This window comes from Hypomesus nipponensis, chromosome 21 (genome assembly GCF_054491055.1).
Source record: "Hypomesus nipponensis isolate SF chromosome 21, ASM5449105v1, whole genome shotgun sequence".
NCBI lineage: Eukaryota > Metazoa > Chordata > Actinopteri > Osmeriformes > Osmeridae > Hypomesus > Hypomesus nipponensis.
Window position 1 is genome coordinate 2,631,264 of NC_140381.1, and position 24,841 is coordinate 2,656,104.

The following is a 24,841-nucleotide window of genomic DNA, read 5'->3' on the forward strand; positions in this document are numbered from 1 at the left end:
ATTGTAACACAGCACATAGTGTTGAACAATACTAAACATCACCAGTTACATGTAACATTATTGGATCCAACAGCTGCTGCAGTCCTCAAATCTGAGTATGGTTCTGCTGGGGAAGACAGGAGCAGGGAAGAGTTCAACAGGAAACACCATCCTGGGGAGACCTGGGGTCTTCCAGGCTAAACTCTCCACTAACTCTGTGACTAAAGAGAGTCAAAAGCAGAGTGGGCAGGTGTCTGTGATGAAGATCGATGTCATCGACATCTTAAAAGAATACAATTTGAAAGTTGATGCCCACCACACAAACACAACACAAAGTAAAAACCAAATGATCTAAAGCCATGAATCACATGCAAGCATCCTGACTCAGAGTCTCATTGACATTCAAGTTTGGCTCTTGTGTGCTCTGCAGCTCAACAGTTGAGGGAGTCTCTACCACCACTCTGGGCCTCCTCTTGTAGTAGAGGCTGCCTGTAGTGAGCACTACCAGGCCCAGGAACACAGCTAACGCTCCTATCCCCAGCTGGACCCTCTCTGACACGGGCATGGAGGATACTGGGGGTCCACAGAATGTAGAGAGGCTCTCAGCGTTCTATTGTTACGTTCTATAATCAACATTCAATCATAACATTCTACAAACAATCGTTACATTCTACAGACAACATGCTATTATTAGCATGCAGCAGAAGGTACTGTGGGTAGGTTATCTTAACCCCAAAGTAGAGGCAATGGTTATCATATGTTATCTTATCTTAGGCTATCTCTTAGGTTTTCTTATCCCCCACGCCAACAGTCCTCCTCTGGGGTATCTTAGGTTATCTCTAAGGTTATCTTACCCCAGCGGAGGATCTTGGGGTGAGGGAGGCTGGCGTGCTCCACCATGCAGGACACCTCCTCCCCAGGTGAGGGCGTGTACTCCAGGTAGGAGTGGTACAGGAAGTATAAGTTCCCATAATACAGCTCCTCGGTGGATACCATGTCTGATGTCACATTCTGCCCCTTCCTGGTCCACGTTACCCGGATCTCTTGAGGATAGAATCTGGGGGCGGAGTTAGAGGCGAGCGATTGATTGGTAAATTGGTGAACCAGTCAGTCAACTGACCGATTAATCAATCGATTCCGAATCCAGAGGATAAGGATAGGGATATGGGAGGTAAGAATATGTTGATGTAATGATTCAGTCAGTCGATTGATTGATTAGTTAATAAAATAATGCATCAGTCACTACCTCACTGGACACTGGTTCTCTCAACTGCACACTTTTTCAACCAAAAAAGGTATGAGTAAAAACAATATTTTAATGGTACCGGGAAATAAGGAATTGTACATGCATTTCTAAGCCTTGATCTTGTGCTGTACTTTACACTATAAATTTATATAAAATATATATGCACTGTTTTACGTCACTTTGATAAACCGCCTGCTAAATTAATATAATATTATTAAATGAATTCAATGTATGTCACAAAATAGAATCTGACCTGTAAGCGCTGCACTTCAGCACGGTGGTGTGTTTGCTGCTGGGGTGTGGGGCCACTAACCTCAGATGAACCGAGGGCTCCGCTGAAGACAGAGACAAGACAGGAGACAATTTTATTTGATTACTTTAGGGCATCATGGCAGTGGAGGGCGTGCCGGTGCGGAGTTGTGCGGTTCTACACCGTCCCTCGTCTTAATCTTGTTCCCAAACGATTGGCTGTGGATGCTGTGGCATATTTTGTGTGGACTTGTCTGATACAAAAACACTAAATAGGGTTACACACGCTTATCAATATAATGTGCACTGGTGCATTTTAGAATGTCATAATTTTTGATGACCAAATCCAACCTGAAACTAACTTTACCTTGTTCTTTTATAAATGTGATTAGATGTTTATAGTAGATTGAAATAAGAAATTTATAGAAGTCAAGTGAATCCTGCATGTCTTGAAGTCTTTCATTGTTCCATGAGTCTGCAAGCTTCTTCCCAAATTGTGTGTATCCAGTGAATCTGTTAGCGTTACTTCTGTAATCCAGAAACTTTACTTTGTTGAAGACATAGTCGAAACTTAGCTCCGCATCACTGAGGTCATCCTTGTTAAAATGACAAGCTGTTTGGATGTTGTATAGCTGACAATCTGCAAACAGGGAGAGGATGATTCAGTGCACGGTGGCTGGCAGATATCATAAGGCTTAAATCATGATAAAAAAAAATGGTAAATTAACACTTTACAATGATGGTGCATGAATAAGCGCTTTTTAGTGCTTAAACTTAATCATAAACAATCATAAGTTAATACACAACTCAGAAAAAACGAAGTTATGCATTCATGTATAACACATCAACCCTTATTAAGGAGTCTAAAATTATTTAGGCCTACTACAAGCCTAATTAAATCCGCCATAGTCGATTGATTTCAATTTCAATTTGTGGACCCAAACGTTGACGGGTATGCTAATCTTGAGAGCCCTACTGGACACAAACATAACATTTAGAGCCTGCTGCCTTTACTCTTTGCTGCTTTATATATTAATTTCTTATTTATTGACTTCATCATAAATGTTTTAGGTAAAAAGAATTCAAACGTCTACTTACCAGTTATACCTGCTAATAGCGCAACAAGAATAAGATAATAAGTTGACATGACTGAGGAAAAATGAAAGCCTGCTGTTTTCTAAAACATAGAGAAGAGACACTGTTGTTCCTTGTAGATTAAAAGAAGGAAGTTACAAAAATTAAATAACCAGTTTGACCAGTTCTCTTTCTGAGATATATAAAAAAACGTCTTTAGCTGAATGTCGTCGTTGACGGAAGCAGTTTAAAAATGATCTCTTCAGTTTTCTGTGTTATGCTGCTACTGTTCGGTTCTGTCTACTCTCAAGGTAAGAGCTCCACCGGGTGTGGAATTAGTTACAGATCTGAAACTTCACAATGTTATGGATTTTTTTTGCATAGCTTATCTCAGCCAACCCCAATTAGCGGCCCGCGGGCCCGCAAGAGCCAAATGTGTGGCCCGCGTTGACAGTTTTAAGTCTATTCATGCTGCCAGTTTTAATGCAAACTACCCAGAAAAATCTGACCTTCGCAAACAAAAAATTGCAAGCATAAAAAAATCATACAAGCACTCGGTTTTGTATAACAACATCGGCACAAGAGAGCGCAACAGCTGCCTCGTTACACGTTTCTTAGAAGCTTGCAAGAGCCAAGAAGCCATTCGCCGATGCCGAGTTAATAACATGTATGGCTGCCGAAGTTTTAAACCAATAGGAAAAAATCCCCCAAAAGTTTGTTGAGCTGTTTAACAAGTGCTTAACAAGTACACTCCTTCACTAAAACTTGGACTCTTCTGGTTGCCGTGTTAGCCGACAGCGGCAACCAGAAAGTCCAAGTTTTAGTGAAGGAGTGTTTTCCCAGTCCAATCACCAATTTGAGGATAAAGGAAGCATTCTCACTAGCAATAGACTCGTCCTGTGACCGAACCGACATGGAACAGCTGTCTGTTGTGTTTGCTGGACTTTTTGTTTGCTGACTGTTTGCACAGAATATGCTCCAGGGGCATTTCATAATGAAATCGTTGGTTTTAGACTCATTTTGTTTCAAGAGTAATTTTATTCTTCTTGTGACTCCCAACACCACTACTAATAGTGATACATTTATAAAATAGTTATAAAATCATAATAGAAGTAACATCCGTACATAAAACTGACACACACAACAACAACAACAAAAATATTGGCCTTTGGCTTGGCATGCCTGACCAAATTTGGCCCCATTGGAAATATAATTGGGGAACCCTGGCTTATCTAATTGTGATGAGCAGAAATGCAAGTAAGCATCAGCGATTTACGTAAGCCTAATAGCGGGCCAGAACATTCCCCTTGATCAAAGGCTCAATTAAGAAAACTTTTATTGTGTGACATTACCAGATTATTCAAAAGAATGAATCTCTATGTAGTGTACATTACATAACATTTATGCATTTAGCAGTCACTTTTATCCCAAGCGACTTCCAAGAGAGAGCTTTACAAAAGAGCTATAGGTCATTGATCATAACAACGAGGTAGTCCCAAACATTGCAAGCAGCCAAAACATGAAGCATACATTGTGAAAAACTAAACAAGTGCCAAGGGAAGACCGATAAGAGCATGCAGTTATACAAGTTACAAATTAAAACAACATGAACCTCAAAAAGTGCAAGACCTGTAGAAGAACAATCAACAGTAACATATTTCACAGCGAGTACAAGAGTTAACTTCGTTATAACTAACCTACAAGAGCAACAAGTCTCTCAATAAGAGTCATTGTGATCCTGGAGGAAACTAACATCAAGTCCAGCCAAGCATTCCTAAGTACCGAACAAGTACGTCTTGAGCCTTTTCTTGAAGGTGCGGAGACAGTCAGTGTCCCTGATGGAGGTGGGGAGCTAATTCCACCACTGGGGGGCCAGACAGGAGAAGAGCTTGTGTTGGGACCGGGCCGTCTTGAGCGGTGGGACCACCAGGCGGTTGTCTGAAGAAGACCGTAGGTGACGGGTGGGGGTGTAAGCAGGGTTGCCACAGGTCTGGAAAGTACTTGAAAGTACTTGAATTTAAGAAGAGGTCCTTATAAGTGCTTGAATTTAGCCTTTTTGCCCCCAGATTTATCACACGCTCCCCCAGCTCCTTCTGATTTAATCCAAAAATGTTACACGTTGAAGGTATGAAAAAGTCTGTCAGGGCTTTCAGTAATATGCATTTTTTTATGATTCCCCGTGATTGGCTGGTTGACAGGCCCAGAGTGGGTAATCAGGAGAATCGTGAGAGCCCCGAATGGGCTACGCCCCAAATGTTTACAACGTCTGGCTCCGTGCCTAATTTACACTCGTATTAATATAAAAAATACGATCCCTTTCTGTAATCATGATACCCCCAGAAAAGTTCACTGCACCCCCACAGTCAAAGCAAGCTGCAGCTGGCCCTGTTTGGTGTAATAAAAAGTGGGCCGGTCTTAGGCCTGAAACTCCCGGGCTGAAAAGTGGCCCCACTCCGGCCCTGTTTGGGTCAATATCATTATGGCTAGGTTTCATCCTGATCGAATAAAAGGTTTTCCTTTACTTACTCCCGGGGGATGCTACTGCCATCTAATTAAGGTTGTTACGGCTCTTCTCTAGGGGGGAAGACCGTAACACTACCCAATGAGCCTATACACAAGGACCGAGGACACACTGGGATGCAAGTAAACAAGCGTTTAATCGTAACACAAAAACACAAAAAGGGAAAACACAGCCTACAGGGTACAGTGGAACTACGAGCGGTGCCAAAGAAAAGTAATCAACAAAAGGGTCTTACTCTACCTAACCAAAAACATCCCTATGCGAACAAAACAGACATGGGTGGCACCCGCTCCTTACCTAGGGTGGCCTAGGGTATGCCTCCGGCACCAGTTCAAATGCACAGAGGACAGTGTTCTTCACCACGTCGTAGCGCAACCCGTCCTCCAATGACAGGGCAGCCAACACTTCCTGGGCTTTCCCAGTCAGCTTACACTGCAGCAACAAAGGCCATACGTCCTTTGGCCTCCTTAGAGAGGAGGCAATACGCTCAAAAGCACTGAAGTAGGAGTCAACCTCCGCTTCCCAGAATGGGGGTACTAAAGCGATGTGTTTGCTCACATCGAACGCTCCCCTATCCCCTGGATGGTGTGGAGTGGAGTGCTCCACACCGGCCACCCCCAATTCCAACCTCCGCAGCTTTACCTCCTTCTCAGCCTCTATCTCCATTCTGCGGATTTCTAGACGGTGACGGTAGTCAGCCTGGCTCTGCTTCTCCTGTGCCTCAAACTGTAGCCGGGCCAAACGTTCCCTTAGTCGAGGGTCACCACTACCACTCGCAAGGGACAAGACAGGAGAAGGGTCGTAACGCGGCAAGGTGGTAATGGGCTTGTGCTCGGTACTCACCACCTGCCCCACAACCCCTGGCGTAGAGGGAGCAGCACCATCGCCTCCTCCCAATACCTGCATATCCACCAGCCCGCCTACAACGCTCTCGAGTAGCTTGCACTTGATTACTGTCATGGGCACAACCAAGCCTCAGTGCTCTGCAACGGCAAATAGATCTGGCTTTCGACAGGCGTTGAGCCGGTCCACAGACGGATCATCTACAAAAACCTGTATGTCAAACGAAGCCATGACCAGACCCTACAGCCCGACAAGTCTCAACACAAACTCAACAAACTGTACCAGTGCGGATCCCGGACGAGCCCCCATCTTTTATGGCTCTTCTCTAGGGGGGAAGACCGTAACACTACCCAATGAGCCTATACACAAGGACCGAGGACACACTGGGATGCAAGTAAACAAGTGTTTAATCGTAACACAAAAACACAAAAAGGGAAAACACAGCCGACAGGGTACGGTGGAACTTAGAGCGGTGCCAAAGAAAAGTAATCAACAAAAGGGTCCTACTCTACCTAACCAAAAACATCCCTATGCTAACAAAACAGACATGGGTGGCACCCGCTCCTTACCTTGGGTGTTTAACAAGGATTAGCTACATGATGGGGTGTATGCCCATGGGCAGCTTATCTGTTCCAAAGCCCCTGTATGACTGAAATAATAATGAAACAACGAAAAGCACGATACCAAGTACCAGCGATAACTCGATAAACAAACAGGCAGTAAAACAACGGATTTCAGTGCTTGAAATGTATCATTACAAAAGGGTGGCAACCCTGTGTAAGGTTGCAGGAGAGACTTGATAATGTCGGGTGCAGTCCCGTTCACTGCTCGGAAGGTCAGTACCAGGGTCTTGAATCTGATACGGGCTGTGATGGGTAGCCAGTGGAGAGAGATGAGGAGCGGGGTAACATGGGAGCGTCTGGGTAGATTGTAGATGAGGCGGGCCGCTGCATTCTGAATCCTCTGAAGAGGGCGGGTTGCACATGCTGGGAGACCAGCGAGCAGCGAGTTGCAGTAGTCTAACTTGGAGAGGACCAGTGCTTGGACTAGCAGCTGGGTGGAGTGCTCAGACAGGTATCTCCTAATCTTCCGGATGTTGAAGAGGGTGAATCAACACGACCGGGAGACTGCAGCAATGAGAGCCATGAGGGAGAGCTCGTCATCCATGGTAACCCCGAGGTTCCTGGCAGAGGATAAAGGGGTCACCGTCGCAGATCCCAGGGTGATTGAGAGATCGTGGGAGATGGAAGGTTTAGCCGGGATGATGAGAAGTTCTGTTTTGGCGAGGTTCAGCTGGAGGTGGTGCTCGGTCATCCAGGCAGAGATGTCTGTGAGGCAGGCCTCAATCCTAGCTGAGATCCCCGGATCAGTTGGGGGGAACGACAGGTACAGCTGCGTGTCGTCAGCGTAGCAGTGGTAGGAGAAGCCATCGGAGGTGATGATTGGTCCAAGTGAGGTGGTGTACAGAGAGAAGAGGAGGGGTCCAAGGACAGAGCCCTGTGGGACACCAGTGTAGAGCTGGTGAAGGCCTGACAGTTTGCCTCCCCAGGAGACCTGGTAGAATCTTCCCGACAGGTAGGAGGAGATCCACTGGAGTGCAGTGCCAGTGATGCCCATCTCAGAAAGTCTGGAGTGCAGTGCCAGTGATGCCCATCTCAGAAAGTCTGGAGTGCAGGATCGGGTGGTTAACCGTATCAAACGCTGCAGAAAGGTCCAGCAGAATGATGACGGATGACCTCGAAGCCGCTCTGGCAGACTGGAGGGCAGTGGTGACTGAATGGAGGGCAGTCTCTGTGGAGTGGTCAGTCTTGAAGTGTAGTATTGTATTAATGTAGTATTAGACTGTACTGATGTAGTATGAGACTGTACTGATGTAGTATGAGACTGTACTGATGTAGTATTAGACTGTACTGATGTAGTATGAGACTGTACTGATGTAGTATGAGACTGTACTGATGTAGTATGAGACTGTACTGATGTAGTATTAGACTGTACTGATGTAGTATGAGACTGTACTGATGTAGTATGAGACTGTACTGATGTAGTATTAGACTGTACTGATGTAGTATGAGACTGTACTGATGTAGTATTAGACCGTTCTGATAGGTGATTTTGTCCTGTGCTTCTCCCTTTGCAGTCACATATTCAATAGCGGTGGCTCATGCATGCTCTGACTCCTGGAACTACACATTAGATTTCCTGTTGGATAACATGGGGCTTGGGTATTCAGATTTTGAGAAAAAACGACTTGTGTATACGTTTCCGGATGAAATTGAACCCCTAGAATGTACCATTTGCTACGATGACGCAGTGGCACAACGAGAACACTGCAGGAATGACTTGAATAGTTTAATAAAAGAAGGATTAGACCTTCCAGAAACTGAAGGTAGGTGTCACAAAGTTATAGTCAACATCATGTACTACCTACTTTTAATCGTCTGAAATGTAAGCAGTTGTTTCTGAAGTGTAATGTTTAACTTGTTTTAGAATAAAGTAGGTCTATAAATTCCACTTATAGTGTGTATATATATATATAACCTACAAAGATAACCTTTTTATAATTGTAATTTCCTTAACTGTCATTAGACGTTACGTTTGTTTGGTCTGAGAGATGCCATTATGACATAACTTCCTGACTAGGACACCTTCACACTCTTTCCCCCCCACAGAGCCCCCAGTGGTGACCCTGTACCTCAAACGCTATGAGGAAGTGGGTGTGAACAACACTCTGGTGTGCCTGGTGGACCAGTTCTACCCTCCCCCTGTCACAGTCAGGTGGACCAGGAACCTCCAGCAGGTGACTAAAGGCACCCAGACGGGGCGCTACCTCCCCAAAGCTGACGGCTCTTTCCACATGTTCGCTACCCTGGACTTCACCCCTGAAGAGGGGGACGTGTACACCTGCTCTGTGGAGCACCAGGCGCTGGACGCTGCTCTGACCAGGACCTGGGGTGAGTCCTGCTGGCTGGTGCAGCTCACCCTGTACAGTTACACTATTGTCTTCATTTACCATTTAGCACCCTTTCATTTAAGATGTTTAGTTCAAGTTCAAGTCTTTTATTTGTCAGGTACACAGAACAACACAAGGTCAGACTGGGCACTGAAATTCTTTTTTCACTGAAAGACAAGACAACGCAAGCACCTGGCATAACATAACATATAAGTACATAGAACATAATTTACATCTATGCTGGGCTTAAATTAGTGAAACTTCCTAAATATACAGATAGCAATAAATAATCGACTATACTAACCCTAATACTAAAACTCCCTAAATTACAGAAATCAATAAATAATACACTATACTAACCCTAAATGCTCATAAAAGCAGCCCTATAACCGATTCTAACCTAAGTGGAGTACAGTACAATAGTGCAAAATTGCAGATCAGTGACTAAGTCAATGACCATACAGGAGCCTGATGGCGAAAGTCATCATCGTCCATTTATCTCTTTTCATTTCTCTCTTCACATTCACATTCACATTCCCATCTCTCTCTCTCTCTCTCTCTCTCTCTCTCTCTCTCTCTCTCTCTCTCTCTCTCTCTCTCTCTCTCTCTCTCTCTCTCTCTCTCTCTCTCTCTCTCTCTCTCTCTCTCTCTCTCCCCCCAGAGTTGGAGGTGTTCCGTCCCAGCGTGGGTCCTGCTGTGTTCTGTGGGGTGGGTCTGGCTGTGGGGCTGGTGGGAGTGGCTGCAGGAGCAGTCCTCTTTGTCAAGGGCAAACAGCATCAATAAAGTTTTTTGAAAAGGTGCTCTCTTCCTGTCTGCAGAGTAGGGTTGTGGAGAGTGTCATGGTGTTCTGAAAAGGTTGCCTTGATTGTTATACTGTAAAAAAAAATATATATGAAAGGCACGCTGGAAGAATACGATTTGTTTATTATTTGCACACGTTCTAGTACTGACATAGACTTAATGTTTCATTTTAAAATTGTTTACATTCCTCCTCTTCAAGGGTAAGCGGAATCAATAAAGTTTACAAAAAAATAATCACATAATCAGGTCTTGAATTGGAACCTTCATCCTTGTTCTGGGCAATTGGTGTCAATAAAGCTTTTTCTGTCACTGTAGAACACACTGGCTCTCTGTTTGAATGTATTTGTTCTAATGAATAAAGATATTTGGGAAGAAAGCTTGTATTTTCTTTCAAATCCGTACCTCACTAAGTGTGTTTGTGACCAGAATTTCGGTGTTCTAACGGCTTGCCATAGGAATTGTTTGAGCCCAAACCCTAACCCTATAAATATATATACACATACACTCAGTCCCAAACAATAATATAGTAAATTGTTAAAACTATAACTCATTTTGTATTAAATTATACACCTGGGAGTCAGAAATCTTTCTGATTGAGAGGGGGTCAAATACTTAATTCAAGTTCGAGTTCAAGTTCAAGTCTTTTATTGTCAGATGCACAGAACAACACATGGTCATACTGGATTTTGTTGTTGTTATTCTATCTCCTACTGTTCAAATACACATACCATTAAAATTATAGACTGATCTTTTCTTTGTTAGTGGGACAAATCAGCAGGGGATCAAACATATTTTTCCCCTCACTGTATATCGATACTCTGCTGTGTGTATAAGATTCAATAAAACAGTGAGTCGTCTGTGTGTGTGTGTGTGTGTGGGTGTAAAAGATTCTAATTTATAAATTTCTGAGTGTTTGTGTAAGTAAGATTGCATAAACTACTGAGTCTCTGTGTGAGTATTAAACAGTAGTTGAAAGTAGTAGAAAGACAGGTCTACAATGTACACAGACTTCCTAAAAGCAAACATCCATCTTCCTTATACAACAGGTAAAGCCACAAAGCTTGGATTCACTTCAGTGATTAAGATTTAGGCCAGTTCACCATTCTCCTCTCTCATCTGTGTTATTTTATATTTTTAGCCAGGGGGTTGACATGGCAACGCTACATTCATGTTTTTCCTGTAATATTATACGGTGTTCTAGAACTGTGGGACCACAATTGGAATGAAACCCGAGTTCTACAGATGATAGATGATTTTATTCTGACAGAACGAGACAGTTTTATAGATTCAAACTGAACATTCATAGATATTCCTGAAGCTGTGAGGTGTTTGAAGGCAAACAAACAGACAAGGCATCTGCCACCAAATCCTTGTAACCTCGACAACTTTCAGAAAACAGTCAAGTCACAGCAGACTAGCCAATCAAGAACTGGTTTAGATTCCAAACGTGATTTCTCTTTTTTGATACACAAAGGAGGATGTTTGGCAAGGCAATAGTGACAAACAAACAAATAGTATCAATTAAACAAATATCTTTTATTTTATATTTTACTAACAGTCAGAAGTTGAACAAAGCCTATTTAATCAGACAGGAAATTGTAGACTTATAAAAAAACATATCATGTAACAAAAAATATAACACCACATGAAAAATAAAATGCACATCGTGGGTCAATACATGTTTATTTGCTTCAAAAAATCCTGTCTTCCTCAAAACACACAGACACAGCTAATTACAATGCACTAAAAGAGCGTATTGAATGGAAGTACTTGGAGAGATTTAGTTGCAAGAGTATTTAATTCTTCCGTTCATCACTGTGAGCATTAACACCTGTGTATACATACTGTGGAGACCTTCTATACTGCAGTGTGTGAAAAGATTAATACTAACACCAGGAACATCAACAAGTAGGAGAGGGACTGAGTGTGTGTGTATGAGATTCAAGAAAACAAAGAGTCTCTTTGTGTCTGTGTTTGTGTGTGTAAAAGATTCTATAAATCAGTAGTGCTGCCAACTTTTCGAAAAACCTTGGAGTGAGATTTGTTTTTTTCTGTGGGGGCCAACCAAAGCAGGCCAGTTCCTCATTCTCCTTCTCTCTTGTCAGTGGTATTTTATATTTTTCTTCGCTCTCTCTCTCTCTCTCTCTCGCTCTCTCTCTCTCTCTCTGTCTCTCTCTCTATCTCTCTCTCTCTGTCCCTCTGTCTCTCTGTCTCTCTCTCTCTCTGTCTCTTTCTGTCTCCCCCTCTCCCCACCCCCTATCTCTCACTCATCGGTGTTATTAAGATGGCTGTCACTCACAGAACTCCCTGATGGCTGAGAAATGAGGAACCTACATCTCTGCCAACCTTGAATCTGATGCCAGTACTGTGCCCAGCACAGTTGACACAGACTTCAGAAAAGCAAACATCCATCTTCCTTGTACAACAGGTAAAGTCAAAGAGCTTGGATTCACTTCAGTGATTAAACGTCTCAAGCCAGTTCCTCATTCTCCTTCTCTCATCAGTGTTACTTTATATGTTTCTTCCTTTCTTCCCCCCCTCTCGTCAGTGTTATCGATGATGGCTGGTGGTGATATTGGGTCAGCGGGTTAGAACAGTGTCGGCTTTCATACATTCATTAATAGTTCACGCCGCAGACAATGCAGTTACGTCAACACTGTCAAACAGTCTGTCAAACATATAAGAAACTTGTGATGGATGTTCTGATTTAACTCATGTGAGGAAAGCATAACTCACGTATCCCTCATAAACATGTGATCAAACATACCATGCATTTACGACTGGATTGTACATGATGTTGAACAGTACTAAACATCAACAGTTGTTTACATGTAACACAGCACATAGTGTTGAACAATACTAAACATCACCAGTTGTTTAATTGTAACACAATACATAGTGTTGAATAATACTAAACATCACCAGTTGTTTAATTGTAACACAGCACATAGTGTTGAACAATACTAAACATCACCAGTTGTTTAATTGTAACACAGCACATAGTGTTGAATAATACTAAACATCACCAGTTGTTTAATTGTAACACAGCACATAGTGTTGAATAATACTAAACATCACCAGTTGTTTAATTGTAACACAGCACATAGTGTTGAATAATACTAAACATCACCAGTTGTTTAATTGTAACACAGCACATAGTGTTGAACAATACTAAACATCACCAGTTGTTTACATGTAACACAATACATAGTGTTGAAAAATACTAAACATCACCAGTTACATGTAACATTATTGGATCCAACAGCTGCTGCAGTCCTCAAATCTGAGTATGGTTCTGCTGGGGAAGACAGGAGCAGGGAAGAGTGCAACAGGAAACACCATCCTGGGGAGACCTGGGGTCTTCCAGGCTAAACTCTCCACTAACTCTGTGACTAAAGAGAGTCAAAAGCAGAGTGGGCAGGTGTCTGTGATGAAGATCGATGTCATCGACACTCCAGGGACTGATAGTGGTTATCATTATCAGGAGTTAAATCTGAGTTAGCTAGGTGTGTAGAGTTGTCAGTCCCAGGGCCTCATGCCTTCCTGCTGGTCATTAGTTTGTGGGACAGAATTGTTAAGAAGAGAGTCAGCGTGGAGTGGAACTCAGATAACTTAGGAGACGAGGCTGCAGGTTTCACTATCCTGCTGGCAGTCTGTAACAAAGGAATTATTTATAATGTCTAACCAATAAATCAATAACATTGACTGACAATAGTCACATAATCAGAAGGTCTTGAATTGGAACCTTCATCCTCGTTCTGGGTAACCAGTGTTAATAAAGCTTTTTGTAACTGTTTCAAATGTGTATCGAATCCGTACCTCATTTAGCTGTTTGTGACCAGAACATCTTGCTATACTAAATACTCGAGCCAAAAGCCCAACCTTATATATATACACATGCACTTAGTCCCAATCAACATACATAGTGGTATTTTAACAACATGGAGCGATATAAAATGCAATCACACAATATTTTTCATTTTGTCATCATTCGTCAAACACAGAAGTTGAAGCAGAAATCACCACCTTTCCTGCTCAAGTGCGCCATCTAGCGGCAGGATGACGTGACGTCACATGTCGATATAAAACTAAGAAATGGGACACCACAACAGCGATGGAAAACTATTTTATTTATTTAAAAAATCCATTATTACAGTGAATGTATCAGCATAACAATTAAATGCTTCACCTTTTCAAAGCTAGAAAAGTAATTAAAACATTAAACAAGGTGATTATACTAGGTCATGCGTATTTCACCATTATTTTAAGAATCTATTTTATAAAGTGCAGTGTAAATTCCCATTAAGATCCTTAAAAAAACTTTGAAAGTTGATGGCTACCACACAAACAACATGAAAACCAAATGATTTAAAAGAATGTATCACATGCAAGCTTCCTGACCTGGAGTCTCATTGACACTAATTGACAAGTTTGGCTCTTGTGTGCTCTGCAGCTCAACAGTAGATGGAGTCCGTACCACCACTGTGGGCCTCCTCTTGTAGTACAGGCTGCCTGCAGTGAGCACTACCAGGCCCAGGAACACACCTAACGCTCCTATCCCCAGCAGGACCCTCTCTGACACGGCCATGGAGGGATCTGGGGGTCCACAGAATGTAAAGAGACTCTCAGCGTTCCATTGTTACGTTCTACGATTGATATTTTATCATAACATTCTACAACCAATCATTACATTCTACAATCAACATGCCATTATTACATTCTACAACCAATAATCTGTTTCTGAGTAATGTGTCCATGAAGGTTCAGCAGAAGGTACTGTGGGGAGGTTATCTTAATGGTTATCATATGTTATCTTATCTTAGGTTATCTCGTAGGTTATTTTACCCCCAAAAGGTAGAGGCGAATATCTTGGCTAGTCTTATTTTAGGTTATCTCTAAGGTTATCAATATCTTACCCCAGTGGAGGACTGTGGTGGCAGGAATTATCTCAGGTTATCTTACCTTAGGTTATCTCTAAGGTTATCTTACCCCAGTGGAGGATCTTGGGGTGAGGGAGGCTGGCGTGCTCCACCATGCAGGACACCTCCTCCCCAGGTGAGGGTGTGTACTCCAGGTAGGAGTGGTGCTGGAAGTGGAGGTCGCCATCACTCAGCTCCTCGGTGGAGATGTCTGATGTCACTTCCTGCCCCTTCCTGGTCCACGTCACCCGGATTTCTTTAGGATAGAATCTGGGAGCGGAGTCAGAGGTGAACGATTGATTGGTGAATTGATGAACGAATCAGTCAACTGACCGACAAATTACTCGATTCCGAATCCAGAGGATAGGATTAGGGATATTGGAGGTAAGAATATGTTGATGCAATGATTCAGTCAGTCGATTGATTAATTAATAAAATAATGCATTAGTCACTACCTCACTGGACACTGGAGTTCTCTCAACAACATACTTTTTCAACCAAAAATTGGGATGAGTAAAAACAATATCTTAATGTAATGTTTTGGGTACTGGGAAATAAGGAATTACTCATGCTCTTCTGATCTTTGATCTTCTGCCTGACTTTACAGTATTCATGCATGTTTCATGATTTACATACTTCTGATAAAGCTCCCACTAAATTAATACGATGTATATGTCAAAAACAATTTATATAGGTAAAATGTTCGTTATAAATAAAGAATGACCTGTAAGCGCTGCACTTCAGCATGATGGTTTGTTTGCTGCTGCTGTGGGGGGTCACTGCCCTCAGATGAACTGAGGGCTCTGCTGAAGACAGACCAGAATTTTTTTTTGATTAAGTTAAGAGGCATCATGGCAGTGGAGGGCGTTGTTGGGTCGGTCGCGGAGTTGTGCGGTTCTGCACTAGCCTGACGTTGTCATACTCATAATTCTAGTCAGAATATGAGTCTGAGAACTCTCCGTTGGGCTTTGACTACGGGGCGTGTTTCAAACGAGCCTGGAAAACAAATGCCTCTTCGCTCAATTGGATAGACCTACAACCAATCAGAGCAACGTAATATGTTGTTTGTTTAAAACGAATTCAACTTAAGTGCTCTTTTGTGACGTGGGTGATTACGTTACTGTTTATCATCTGTCCATCATAGTATAAAGCCCGCCCTGGCAATTTCATTGGTACGCCCAGATCCTGGTTTTCTGTAGTTGTTCCCCAATATCAGACCCTCCAGACCCAACTTCCCGACCAAATTTTTTTGTGGGCGGGGAGAAGTTGGGCTGGCAGCCAGGCTAGTTCTGCACCATCCCTCGTCTTAATCTTGCTCCCAAACGATTGGCTAGCTGTGGATGCTGTGGACTCATCTGATACAGAAATACTATATAGGGTTACACACGCTTATCAATATAATGTGCACTGGTGCATTTTAGAATGTCATAATTTTTTATGACAAAATCCAACCTGAAACTAACTTTACCTTGGTATTTTTCAGATGGGCCTAGTATTTTATAGTAGAGTGAAATAGCAAGGTAACAGTTGCCATGAAGCGTAGCCTGCATTCCGTCAAGTCTTTCATTGTTCCATGAGTCTGCAAGCTTCCTCCCATATTGTGTGTATCCAGTGAATCTGTTGAGGGTACTTCTGTAATCCAAAAACTTTACTTTCTTGAAGACATAGTCGAAAGTTAGCTCCACATCACTGAGGTCGTTCTTGCTATAACGACAGGCTGCTTTGATGTTGTATAGCTGACAATCTGCGAACAGAAAGAGGATGATTCAGTGCACGGTGGCTGGCAGATTTTACAAGACTTAAGTGATGATTAGAAAAACACTTTACAATAATGGTGCATGAATAAACGCTTATTAGTGCTTAAACTTATTCATGAACAATCATAAGTTAATACACAACTCAGAAGTTATGCATTCATGTTTAACACAACAACCCTTATTAAGGAGTCAAAAATTATTTAGTGTCACGACCCCACCCCCCTGAGCTTGTTTCCCTTACACACCTGCTCCTGATCATCGTTATGACTCTACTTAACCTGTGGCCTGACATCCAGTCCCTGCCGGATCGTTAGACGTACCAGTACGTTGCACTTTAGTGCCTGTATTTGAAGTATACCTCTAGTCATCATGTTGCTTTGCAAATTGTCTGACCGGAGTCCTGCTACTCTGTTTCAGACTCTGCACCCTGGAACCCGTTCACTCCCACCTAGCCACCCACACCACCGACCTGCACGTTTGTTACCACCATCACCTGTACCCACCTGTCACCAATAAACACCTTTTTCTTTCACCACCTACCAGTCTCGGTCTGCATTTGGGTCCGATCACTAGGAATTGTGACATTTAGGCCTACTAATAATTAAATCCGCCATTGTGGATTGATTTCAATTCCAATTTGTGGACCCAAATATTCAGGGGTATGGTAGACTGATCTTGACAGCCCTACTGGTATTTATTTCCTTGTGCAGGACACAAAAATTACATTTTGAGTCTGCTGCCTTTACTCTTTGCTGCTTTATAAATTAATTTCTTATTTATTGACTTCATCATCTATTAAATATGCTAGTTAGAAGGAATTCAAATGTCTACTTACCTGTTATACCTGCTAATAACGCACAAAGAACAAGATAATAAGTTGACATGACTGAGGAAAAATGAAAGCCTGCAGTTTTCTAAAACACAGAGACACTAGCCTATTGATTATTAATACATAAGAAGGAAGTTACAAAAATAAAATAACCAGTTTGACCTGTTCACTTTCGGAGATAAACAAAACAGTCTTTAGCTGAATGTCATCGTTAACGGAAGCAGTTGGAAAATGATCTCTTCAGTTTTCTGGGTTCTGCTGCTACTTTTCGGTTCTGTCTCCTCTCAAGGTAAGAGCTCCACTGGGTGACGAAATAGTTAACGATCTGAAACTTCACACTGCTACGCATCTCATTATGATTAGCAGAAATGCAAGTATTGGCCTCATCCATTTACGTAGGCCTAATAGCGGGCCAGAAGATTCCCCTTGATCAAAGGCTCAATTAAGAAAACCTTTATCGTGTGACATTACCAGACTATTCTAAAGAATGAATCTCGATGAAGTATAGCATTGTACTGTTATAATATTAGACTGTACTGATGTAGTATTAGATTAGTATTAGGCCTACTGATAGGTGATTTTGTCTTGTGCTTCTCCCTTTACAGGCACACATTCACTAGCGGTGTCTCATGTATGCTCTGACTCCTGGAACTACACAGGAGATTACCTGTTTGATGACATGGGGCTTGGGTATCCAGATTTTGAGAAAAAACAAATTGTGAGTTTGTTGCCAGATGAATTAGAACCCTTGGAATGTAATGTGTGCTACGCTGAGGCACTGGCACAACAAGAGTACTGCGGGGTTGAGTTGAGTGGTTTACAAAACGGAGGAATAGACCTTCCAGAAACTGAAGGTAAGTTAGGTGTCACAAAGTTATGGTCAACATCATGTAGCCTACCTACTTTTAATTGTCTGAAATGTAAGCAGGAGTTCTAGAAGTGTAACGTTGAACTTGTTTTGGAATAAAGTAGATTCCATAAATTCCTCTTATAGTGTAGTGGTGGGTCATTATCGGCGCTAACGCGCTGCGTCAACGTGAGACTCTTATCGCGCGATAAAAAAAAATATCGCTGTTAATCTATTCTCAAAGTTGGGTTGGAAGCTGGGTCTATACTACCCAAGCTATGATGACTTTCACCTTGATATTTTAGCGCGGATGTACACCTAGTCGAATTGCACGAGAACTAGCCTTCGAACCTGTGTGTATGCCTTGTGTATGAAATTATCACATCAATCGTGACGTGCTAACGTGGATGCAGCTATGAAGCCGCCGGGTTTGCTTCAGGGAAAATGTATTATTAAGAAGCTTCCCAATGGAAACCTCGACAAGACTAAGGTTGTTTGCACCTTGTGCTATGCGGAATTAGTTTACTGTAGTTCTCAGTTCTTCCAGTCTCAAATACCACCGAAACGCGAAGCATCCCTTAGCTAATGCGGAAGATGCCGGGCCAAGCACTGATGTAGCGCAGGAGAAGTCTTCGTCAAACTACTGTTTGAGTGCAGTGGCGGTTCTAGACTAATTTTACTGTGGGGGGGGGGGGGGGGGGCAGTGTTTAATCAGAGGGGCACATTAAAAACGGAAACAAATGATATTTAAACATTAAATACTTTAATTTGGCTTTACATTAAAATGATACAAAATGCTCTGTCTCTCCCTCTTCCAGCTCCTCAACTCTCTCAATACCTTGATATATTTCCCTAACTTTTTTATATGTTTCTCTAACTTTTTTTTATTAAAAAGGCTGCAATGTCCCTTCCTCGGTTCATGATGACTACTAGAAAAAGAAAAACGTGTAAAAAAAAAAAAAAGAAAAAAGTTAAATTAAAAAAAGCTCAGGGGGGCCACAGGGGGGGCCAGGGACATTTTTACAGGGGCACTGGCCCCTGTAGGCCCCCGTGTAGAAACGCCCCTGTTTGAGTGCAACCGAGGCAAGCCCGCCAGCACAGCTCTATCAGCCATGCTAACTAATCAAATAAACAGTTAATAATCACAAGTACATCTTATTGAACATAATTTATTTTCATCACCAATTATCATAGTAGAGCTTTCTCAAGCAGTTTGTGATGCATTTTGGAAACAGGAGATGAGCCCCTGGTCTAATGCGCCCAGGGCCGTTGCTAGGAATTCTGGGCCCCCTGAAAGAATATTGGTGTGGGCCCCCTCCCCCGCCCAAAAAATAGGCCCTGGACTTAGATCCAGACCGGCCCACCAGAACAGGCCGTATATTTTTCTGTTTCTCTATGTTCTTGACAGTGCCTGACGCAATGTTCCCAATTTGTTAATTTTTTCAATTAACCACTCAACAAGGAGTCACTGGGTATTAGTATGTAAAAATCAATGTGTAAGTAATTGCCAATGGTACAGCAGTTCACTAGTAAGTCAAAACAGCCAACAAGTGTCTACCTCACTCACTCACCATCAGCATCTTCACTATCCCCTTCACTAGTATCTGTAGTAGCCCTATTTTCTGGTATTTGTTCTTGGGTGGGGTCTGGCTCTGTAGACTGCAAGGACAGTCAGTGACTCGAGTAGACTTATAAATATTTAATATCTTATTTAATTTCATATTGCTTTTGTACACATTTATGATTATATTTTATGGAACAACTGATGAAGAACTAGCATTAACATAAAACAAATCTAAATTGGCTTATCAATGCCATAGCTCCCTAGAGAAACAGCTACTTTTTATTAATGTATGAGGACGGCAAGCTGTAAGATCAGCCCCTGCTTAACATTAACAAGACTCATGTCAACAGGCTACCAGTTTAGTTTGACTTAACACTCATGTAAAAATTGAAAATTGTGTCCTGTACTGCTACTGGAATCTTTTGACAGCATATTATAAAGTTTTGCGAATAATAACCTTACTGATCTTTTCTGTGGATGATATTTAGTGGATAATTTTGTCATGTCAGCCTTGTCAGGCGATTATTAACACTGCTGACCACACATAACGCTAAACGTTAGTGTCATTCGGTGAACACAGTTATGTAGGTTAGCTGGCTAAGCGCTAGCTTCTAACGTTAGTCACTCCAACATCGTAACGTTGGACGAGGCGAGCTATGCCATTTCTCGTGAACCACAAACTGTGCAGCAAGCTAAACACAAACCTTTCTTAAAAAACAAATTGCTAATATTCTGGGCCCCTGATGTGCTCCTGGCCTCTTTTCTTCCTCTCCTCTCTTTTTTTGGCGTCCCGATTTATGTTTCTGTTTTGGCATTGTCAGTTCTCAGATAACCAGCTGGCTGCTGCTGTAGTTTGTGAGCTTTAACGTTACGCGCACATTTTCAAAAGAGGAGTGAACCATGGACCAAACCATTTTTTTTAAAGAAGGGTGTTATTGCTCGGAAAATATAAACTTTTTTTCAAATTTTGCTTGATTTTGTGTCTTTGTTTAAACAGTGATGCATTAGTATGGGTATTAGTTAGGCATATGCATAATAATTTAGTCATCGAAAGGGAAGCCTACATAGGCTACTGGGATATTTGTGGGCCCCCCTGGGCTGTGGGCCCCTAGAATTGTCATCACCTAAACGACGGCTCTGAATGCGCCACCTGGTTTGAGAAACCCGTTCTCACTTTTAGTCATTATTTGGGTAGCACACATATTCTGAATGCCTTCGGCGGAATTCAAATGAGACATTTTAATCTAGATGAATCTAGATTAAAATGTTAATCTAGATGAATCTAGATTAACGCCAAGATTACAGTAAGATTAATCTAGATTTTAAAAAATTATCTATGCCCACCACTAATATATACATATATGCGCTTTCTCTTCTACTTTTGTTTTTTTGTAGTTTCATGTAAAAGCATTAATGCATGGTTTGTTTAATTGCATTGACATATATTACTTGTGAACATGATTACATGACAGAAATATGATAACGTTTTTATAATTGTAATTTTCATTAACTGTCATTAGACGTTACGTTTGTTTGGTCTGAGAGATGCCATTATGACATAACTTCCTGACTAGGACACCTTCACACTCTTTCCCCCCCACAGAGCCCCCAGTGGTGACCCTGTACCTCAAACGCTATGAGGAAGTGGGTGTGAACAACACTCTGGTGTGCCTGGTGGACCAGTTCTACCCTCCCCCTGTCACAGTCAGGTGGACCAGGAACCTCCAGCAGGTGACTGAAGGCACCCAGACGGGGCGCTACCTCCCCAGTGATGACGGCTCCTTCCGTATGTTTGCTACCCTGGACTTCACCCCTGAAGAGGGGGACGTGTACACCTGCTCTGTGGAGCACCAGGCGCTGGATGCTCCTCTGACCAGGACCTGGGGTGAGTCCTGCTGCTGGTGCAGCTCACCCTGTACAGTTACACTATTGTCTTCATTACCATTTAGCACCCTTTGATTCAATAATTTTACAGTTTTACTGATCATCGTCCATTTATCTCTCTCTTTCTCTTTTCACATCCCCATCTCTCTCTCTCTCTCTTGCTCTCTCTCTCTCTCTCTCTCTCTTTCTCTCTTTCTCTCTCTCTCTCTCTCTCTCTCTCTCTCTCTCTCTCTCTCTCTCTCTCTCCCAGAGCTGGAGGTGCTTCCTGTGTCTCGTCCCAGAGTGACAAATCCAACGATTTCTGTCAAAGGTTGTTATGAAAGGCACACTAGAAGAATATGATTTGTTAATTATTTGGACACATGCTGCAGTGTTGAGATAGACTCAATGTTTCCTTTCAATATGATTTCAACATTCCTCTTCTTCAAGGGCAAGCAGAATCAATTAAGTTGACTAAAAATTGTGACACTTTGTTCCCTGTTCTTATTTGGAATAGTTTTATGTTAAGTAAATGTCATTTGTTTTCAGAAAGTCTTGTATTGGAACTTTCTTCAGTCTAAATAAAACAGTCTTCTGTCACTGCTAAACACACTAGCTCTGTGTGTGAATGTATTTATAAAAAGAATAAAGAGATGTGGGAAGAAAGTTTGCCTGTTGAAATGTCCTTCTCTCTTTCCTTTCATCACTATTTATTTCTCTTATTTTCCCTTTAACCCTCTCCTCCCCTCTCTCCACTCCTTCCTCTCTCTCCTCTCTCTCCTCTCTCTCCTCTCTCTCTCTCTCCTCTCTCTCCTCTCTCTCCTCTCTCTCCTCTCTCTCCTCTCTCTCCTCTCTCTCCTCTCTCTCCTCTCTCTCCTGCCCTCTCCACCCTCTCACTCCTGCATCTTGCAACACACACTCTCTGAAATGGGGCCAAAGCATCTCCATCTCCTAGGCAGGAGGTGTGTGTGTGAGTGTTAGTGCGTGTGTTTCTGTGTATGTGTGTGTGTCATGAGTGTCTGTGTGTGTGTGTGTTGGGGGGGTCTGTATAACTGGGTCACCTTCCGGCAGTATCCACCATCCGGCCCCTTCGTTGCTACAGTGCTCTCCACACACACACACACAGAAACACACACACACACACTGCCCCCTTTTTCCACTTAGGCCTCTGAGTTTGGCAGGAAACTCTGAAATGAAGAAAGAAGAAGAAAAACATACACTCTCTCTCTCTCTCTCTCTCTCTCTCTCTCTCTCTCTTTCTCTCTGACTGTCTCTTTCTGTCTCTTGCATTCTTCTCTGCATATCTCCATCAATCTCTCCATCTCTTTCTCCATGTCTCCCAACGAATGACACACACATTGTAAAGCTGTGTTCACTTGTTCCCCCTGCCTTTCTTCTACCCCTCCAAACCTCCACTGCTCCACCCCTCTCTCCCTCCCTCTCCCCCTCTTACCCCTCTCTCCCTCCCTCTCCCCCTCTTACCCCTCTCTCCACCCCTGTCCCCCCCATCTTCCTCCCCCCACCTCTCCTCCCCCTCCCCCCTCCCCCCTCTCCTCCCCCCCCTCCCCTTCACCCCTCTCCCCTCTCCTCCCCCCTCCTCCCCTTCACCCCTCTCCCCTCTCCTCCCCCCCTCCTCCCCTCTCCTCTCCTCCTCCTGAGGGAGAGTCCCACAGTGCTCTTTTGGCATGTTTGAATTTTTAAAGAACCCAGGAGAGATAAGGACTCAGGTATTCAGTGCGTGTGTGTGTGTGTGTGTGTGTGTGTGTGGGGGGGGGTTGTTTTCCAGTTGTCTTAGCTGCTCACTCATGCAATATTTCAGTGTACATGCATGTTTGTGGGCGTGTGTGTGGTGTGTGGTGTATGGGTGTGTGTGGTGTGTGTGGTGTGTGTGGTGTATGGGTGTGTGTGGTGTGTGGTGTGTGTGTGGTGTGTGTGGTGTGTGTGGTGTGTGTGCCTACTCCAGTCAAGTCGACTCACATTCAGCATTTCACCCGTGAGGTTGAGAGGGGGTTTAGGTAGGTCAAGAGAGGGTGGGAATAGACTGTCACCAAATGTGTGTGTGTGTGTGTGACTTTCCTTTCAGATATAGTGTGACATGGAGAGCCATGTGTTATAAAAAGGCAAAGGCACTCTGATCTTTAACCTGACACCTTCAGACACACACACACACACATACACACACACACATTCTGGTACCTTCTCACACACATTCGGGAGGAGCAGTGTGAGGTGGTGTTCCCTCTCTGTTCTCTTTACTTTTTCTCTTTTTTCTCTCCGTTCCCTCCTTCCTGGACGGCAGAGGAATGCCCCCCCACATGGAGCACAGAACATCTGTTGGTGAGAGACCTGGTGGGAGGAGGGAGGAGGGAGGGGGAGGAGGGGGAGAGGGGGAGAGGGGGAGAGGGGGAGAGGGGGAGGAGGGAGAGAGGGGGAGAAGGGGAGGAGGGAGGAGGAGGGGGAGGAGGGGGAGGAGGGAGGAGGGGGAGAGGGGGAGAGGGGGAGAGGGGGAGAGGGGGAGGAGGGGAGTAGGGGGGTAGAGGGGGAGAGTGGGAGGAGGGGGAGTAGGGGGAGAGAGTGGGAGAGGGGGAGGAGGGAGGAGGGGGAGAGGGGGAGGGGGGAGGAGGAGGGGGAGTAGGGGGGGGAGGGGGAAGGAGGAGGGGGAGTAGGGGGGAGAGGGGAGGGAGGAGGGAGGAGGGGGAGGAGGGGAGGAGGGAGGAGGGGGAGAGGGGGAGGAGGGAGGAGGAGGGAGGAGGGGGAGGGGGGAGGAGGAGGGGGAGTAGGGGGGGAGAGGGGGAGGGAGGAGGGAGGAGGGAGGAGGGGGAGAGGGGGAGGAGGGAGGAGGAGGGAGGAGGGGGAGGAGGGAGGAGGGGGAGAGGGGGAGAGGGGGAGGAGGGAGGAGGAGGGGGAGTAGGGGGGGAGAGGGGGAGGGAGGAGGGAGGAGGGGGAGGAGGGAGGTGGGAGGAGGGGGAGAGGGGGAGGAGGGAGGAGGAGGGAGGAGGGGGAGGGGGGGGAGAGGGGGAGGAGGGAGGAGGGGGAGGGGGGAGACACGGAGAGAGGGAGGAGGGGGAAAGCAGGCGGGGGAAGAGAAGGGGGGAAGGGCAGTGAGAAAAAGGAGGAGGCGGAAGGGAGAGAGAAAGAGAGAGAAAGAGAGAGAGAGAGACAGAGAGAGAGAGAGAGAGATTTTACAGTAAGGGTTACTGTAAGGCATCAAAAGAGTGAAAGTGAGGAAGGAGGAAAGGAGGGAGTGAAAGAGGAGTGTTCAGAGTGGTGAAAGGAGAACAGGAAAGAGAAAGAGTGAAAGACAGACGACAGGAGGAGGAGAGAAACAACAGAGAGGTGACAGACTGACTGCATGAATAACACACACATGTACACACACATGCCATCATGCACATACAC

At 43.9% G+C, this 24,841-nt stretch overlaps 3 protein-coding genes across 3 annotated transcripts; 1 reads left to right on the forward strand and 2 right to left on the reverse strand.

Annotated features, from left to right (window-relative positions):
* Positions 1–343: 343 nt before the first annotated feature.
* LOC146237429 (rano class II histocompatibility antigen, A beta chain-like) lies at positions 344–1,330 on the reverse strand. Its single transcript, XM_084685877.1, has 3 exons — positions 1,305–1,330; positions 834–1,036; positions 344–552 (listed from the first exon to the last, which is right to left on the reverse strand). Exons 1-3 carry the CDS (start codon positions 1,328–1,330, stop codon positions 344–346), a joined length of 438 nt encoding a protein of 145 aa, XP_084542003.1.
* Positions 1,331–7,558: 6,228 nt separating this feature from the next.
* On the forward strand, positions 7,559–9,747 carry LOC146237430 (HLA class II histocompatibility antigen, DP alpha 1 chain-like). Its single transcript, XM_084685922.1, has 3 exons — positions 7,559–7,574; positions 8,582–8,863; positions 9,524–9,747. Exons 1-3 carry the CDS (start codon positions 7,559–7,561, stop codon positions 9,643–9,645), a joined length of 420 nt encoding a protein of 139 aa, XP_084542048.1. The 3' UTR covers positions 9,646–9,747.
* Positions 9,748–14,010: 4,263 nt separating this feature from the next.
* LOC146237431 (HLA class II histocompatibility antigen, DM beta chain-like) lies at positions 14,011–15,344 on the reverse strand. The gene is made up of 3 exons (XM_084685639.1): positions 15,307–15,344; positions 14,653–14,852; positions 14,011–14,259 (listed from the first exon to the last, which is right to left on the reverse strand). Exons 1-3 carry the CDS (start codon positions 15,327–15,329, stop codon positions 14,045–14,047), a joined length of 438 nt encoding a protein of 145 aa, XP_084541765.1. The 5' UTR covers positions 15,330–15,344; the 3' UTR covers positions 14,011–14,044.
* Between the last annotated feature and the right edge of the window lie 9,497 nt (positions 15,345–24,841).

Bases quoted from the DNA above. Each gene is read 5' to 3' on its own strand.
- LOC146237430 (XM_084685922.1), top strand. The intron at 8,864-9,523 runs GTGAGTCCTGCT...CTCTCCCCCCAG, and splicing joins TGCTCTGACCAGGACCTGGG to AGTTGGAGGTGTTCCGTCCC.
- LOC146237429 (XM_084685877.1), bottom strand. From the start codon at position 1,330: ATGCATGTACAATTCCTTATTTCCCG. The intron at 1,037-1,304 runs GTACCATTAAAA...CTCCGCCCCCAG, and splicing joins GTACAATTCCTTATTTCCCG to ATTCTATCCTCAAGAGATCC. The intron at 553-833 runs GTAAGATAACCT...GTGGACCCCCAG, and splicing joins CCCCAAGATCCTCCGCTGGG to TATCCTCCATGCCCGTGTCA.
- LOC146237431 (XM_084685639.1), bottom strand. From the start codon at position 15,329: ATGCTGAAGTGCAGCGCTTACAG. The intron at 14,853-15,306 runs GTCATTCTTTAT...CTCCGCTCCCAG, and splicing joins CTGAAGTGCAGCGCTTACAG to ATTCTATCCTAAAGAAATCC. The intron at 14,260-14,652 runs GTAAGATAACCT...GTGGACCCCCAG, and splicing joins CCCCAAGATCCTCCACTGGG to ATCCCTCCATGGCCGTGTCA.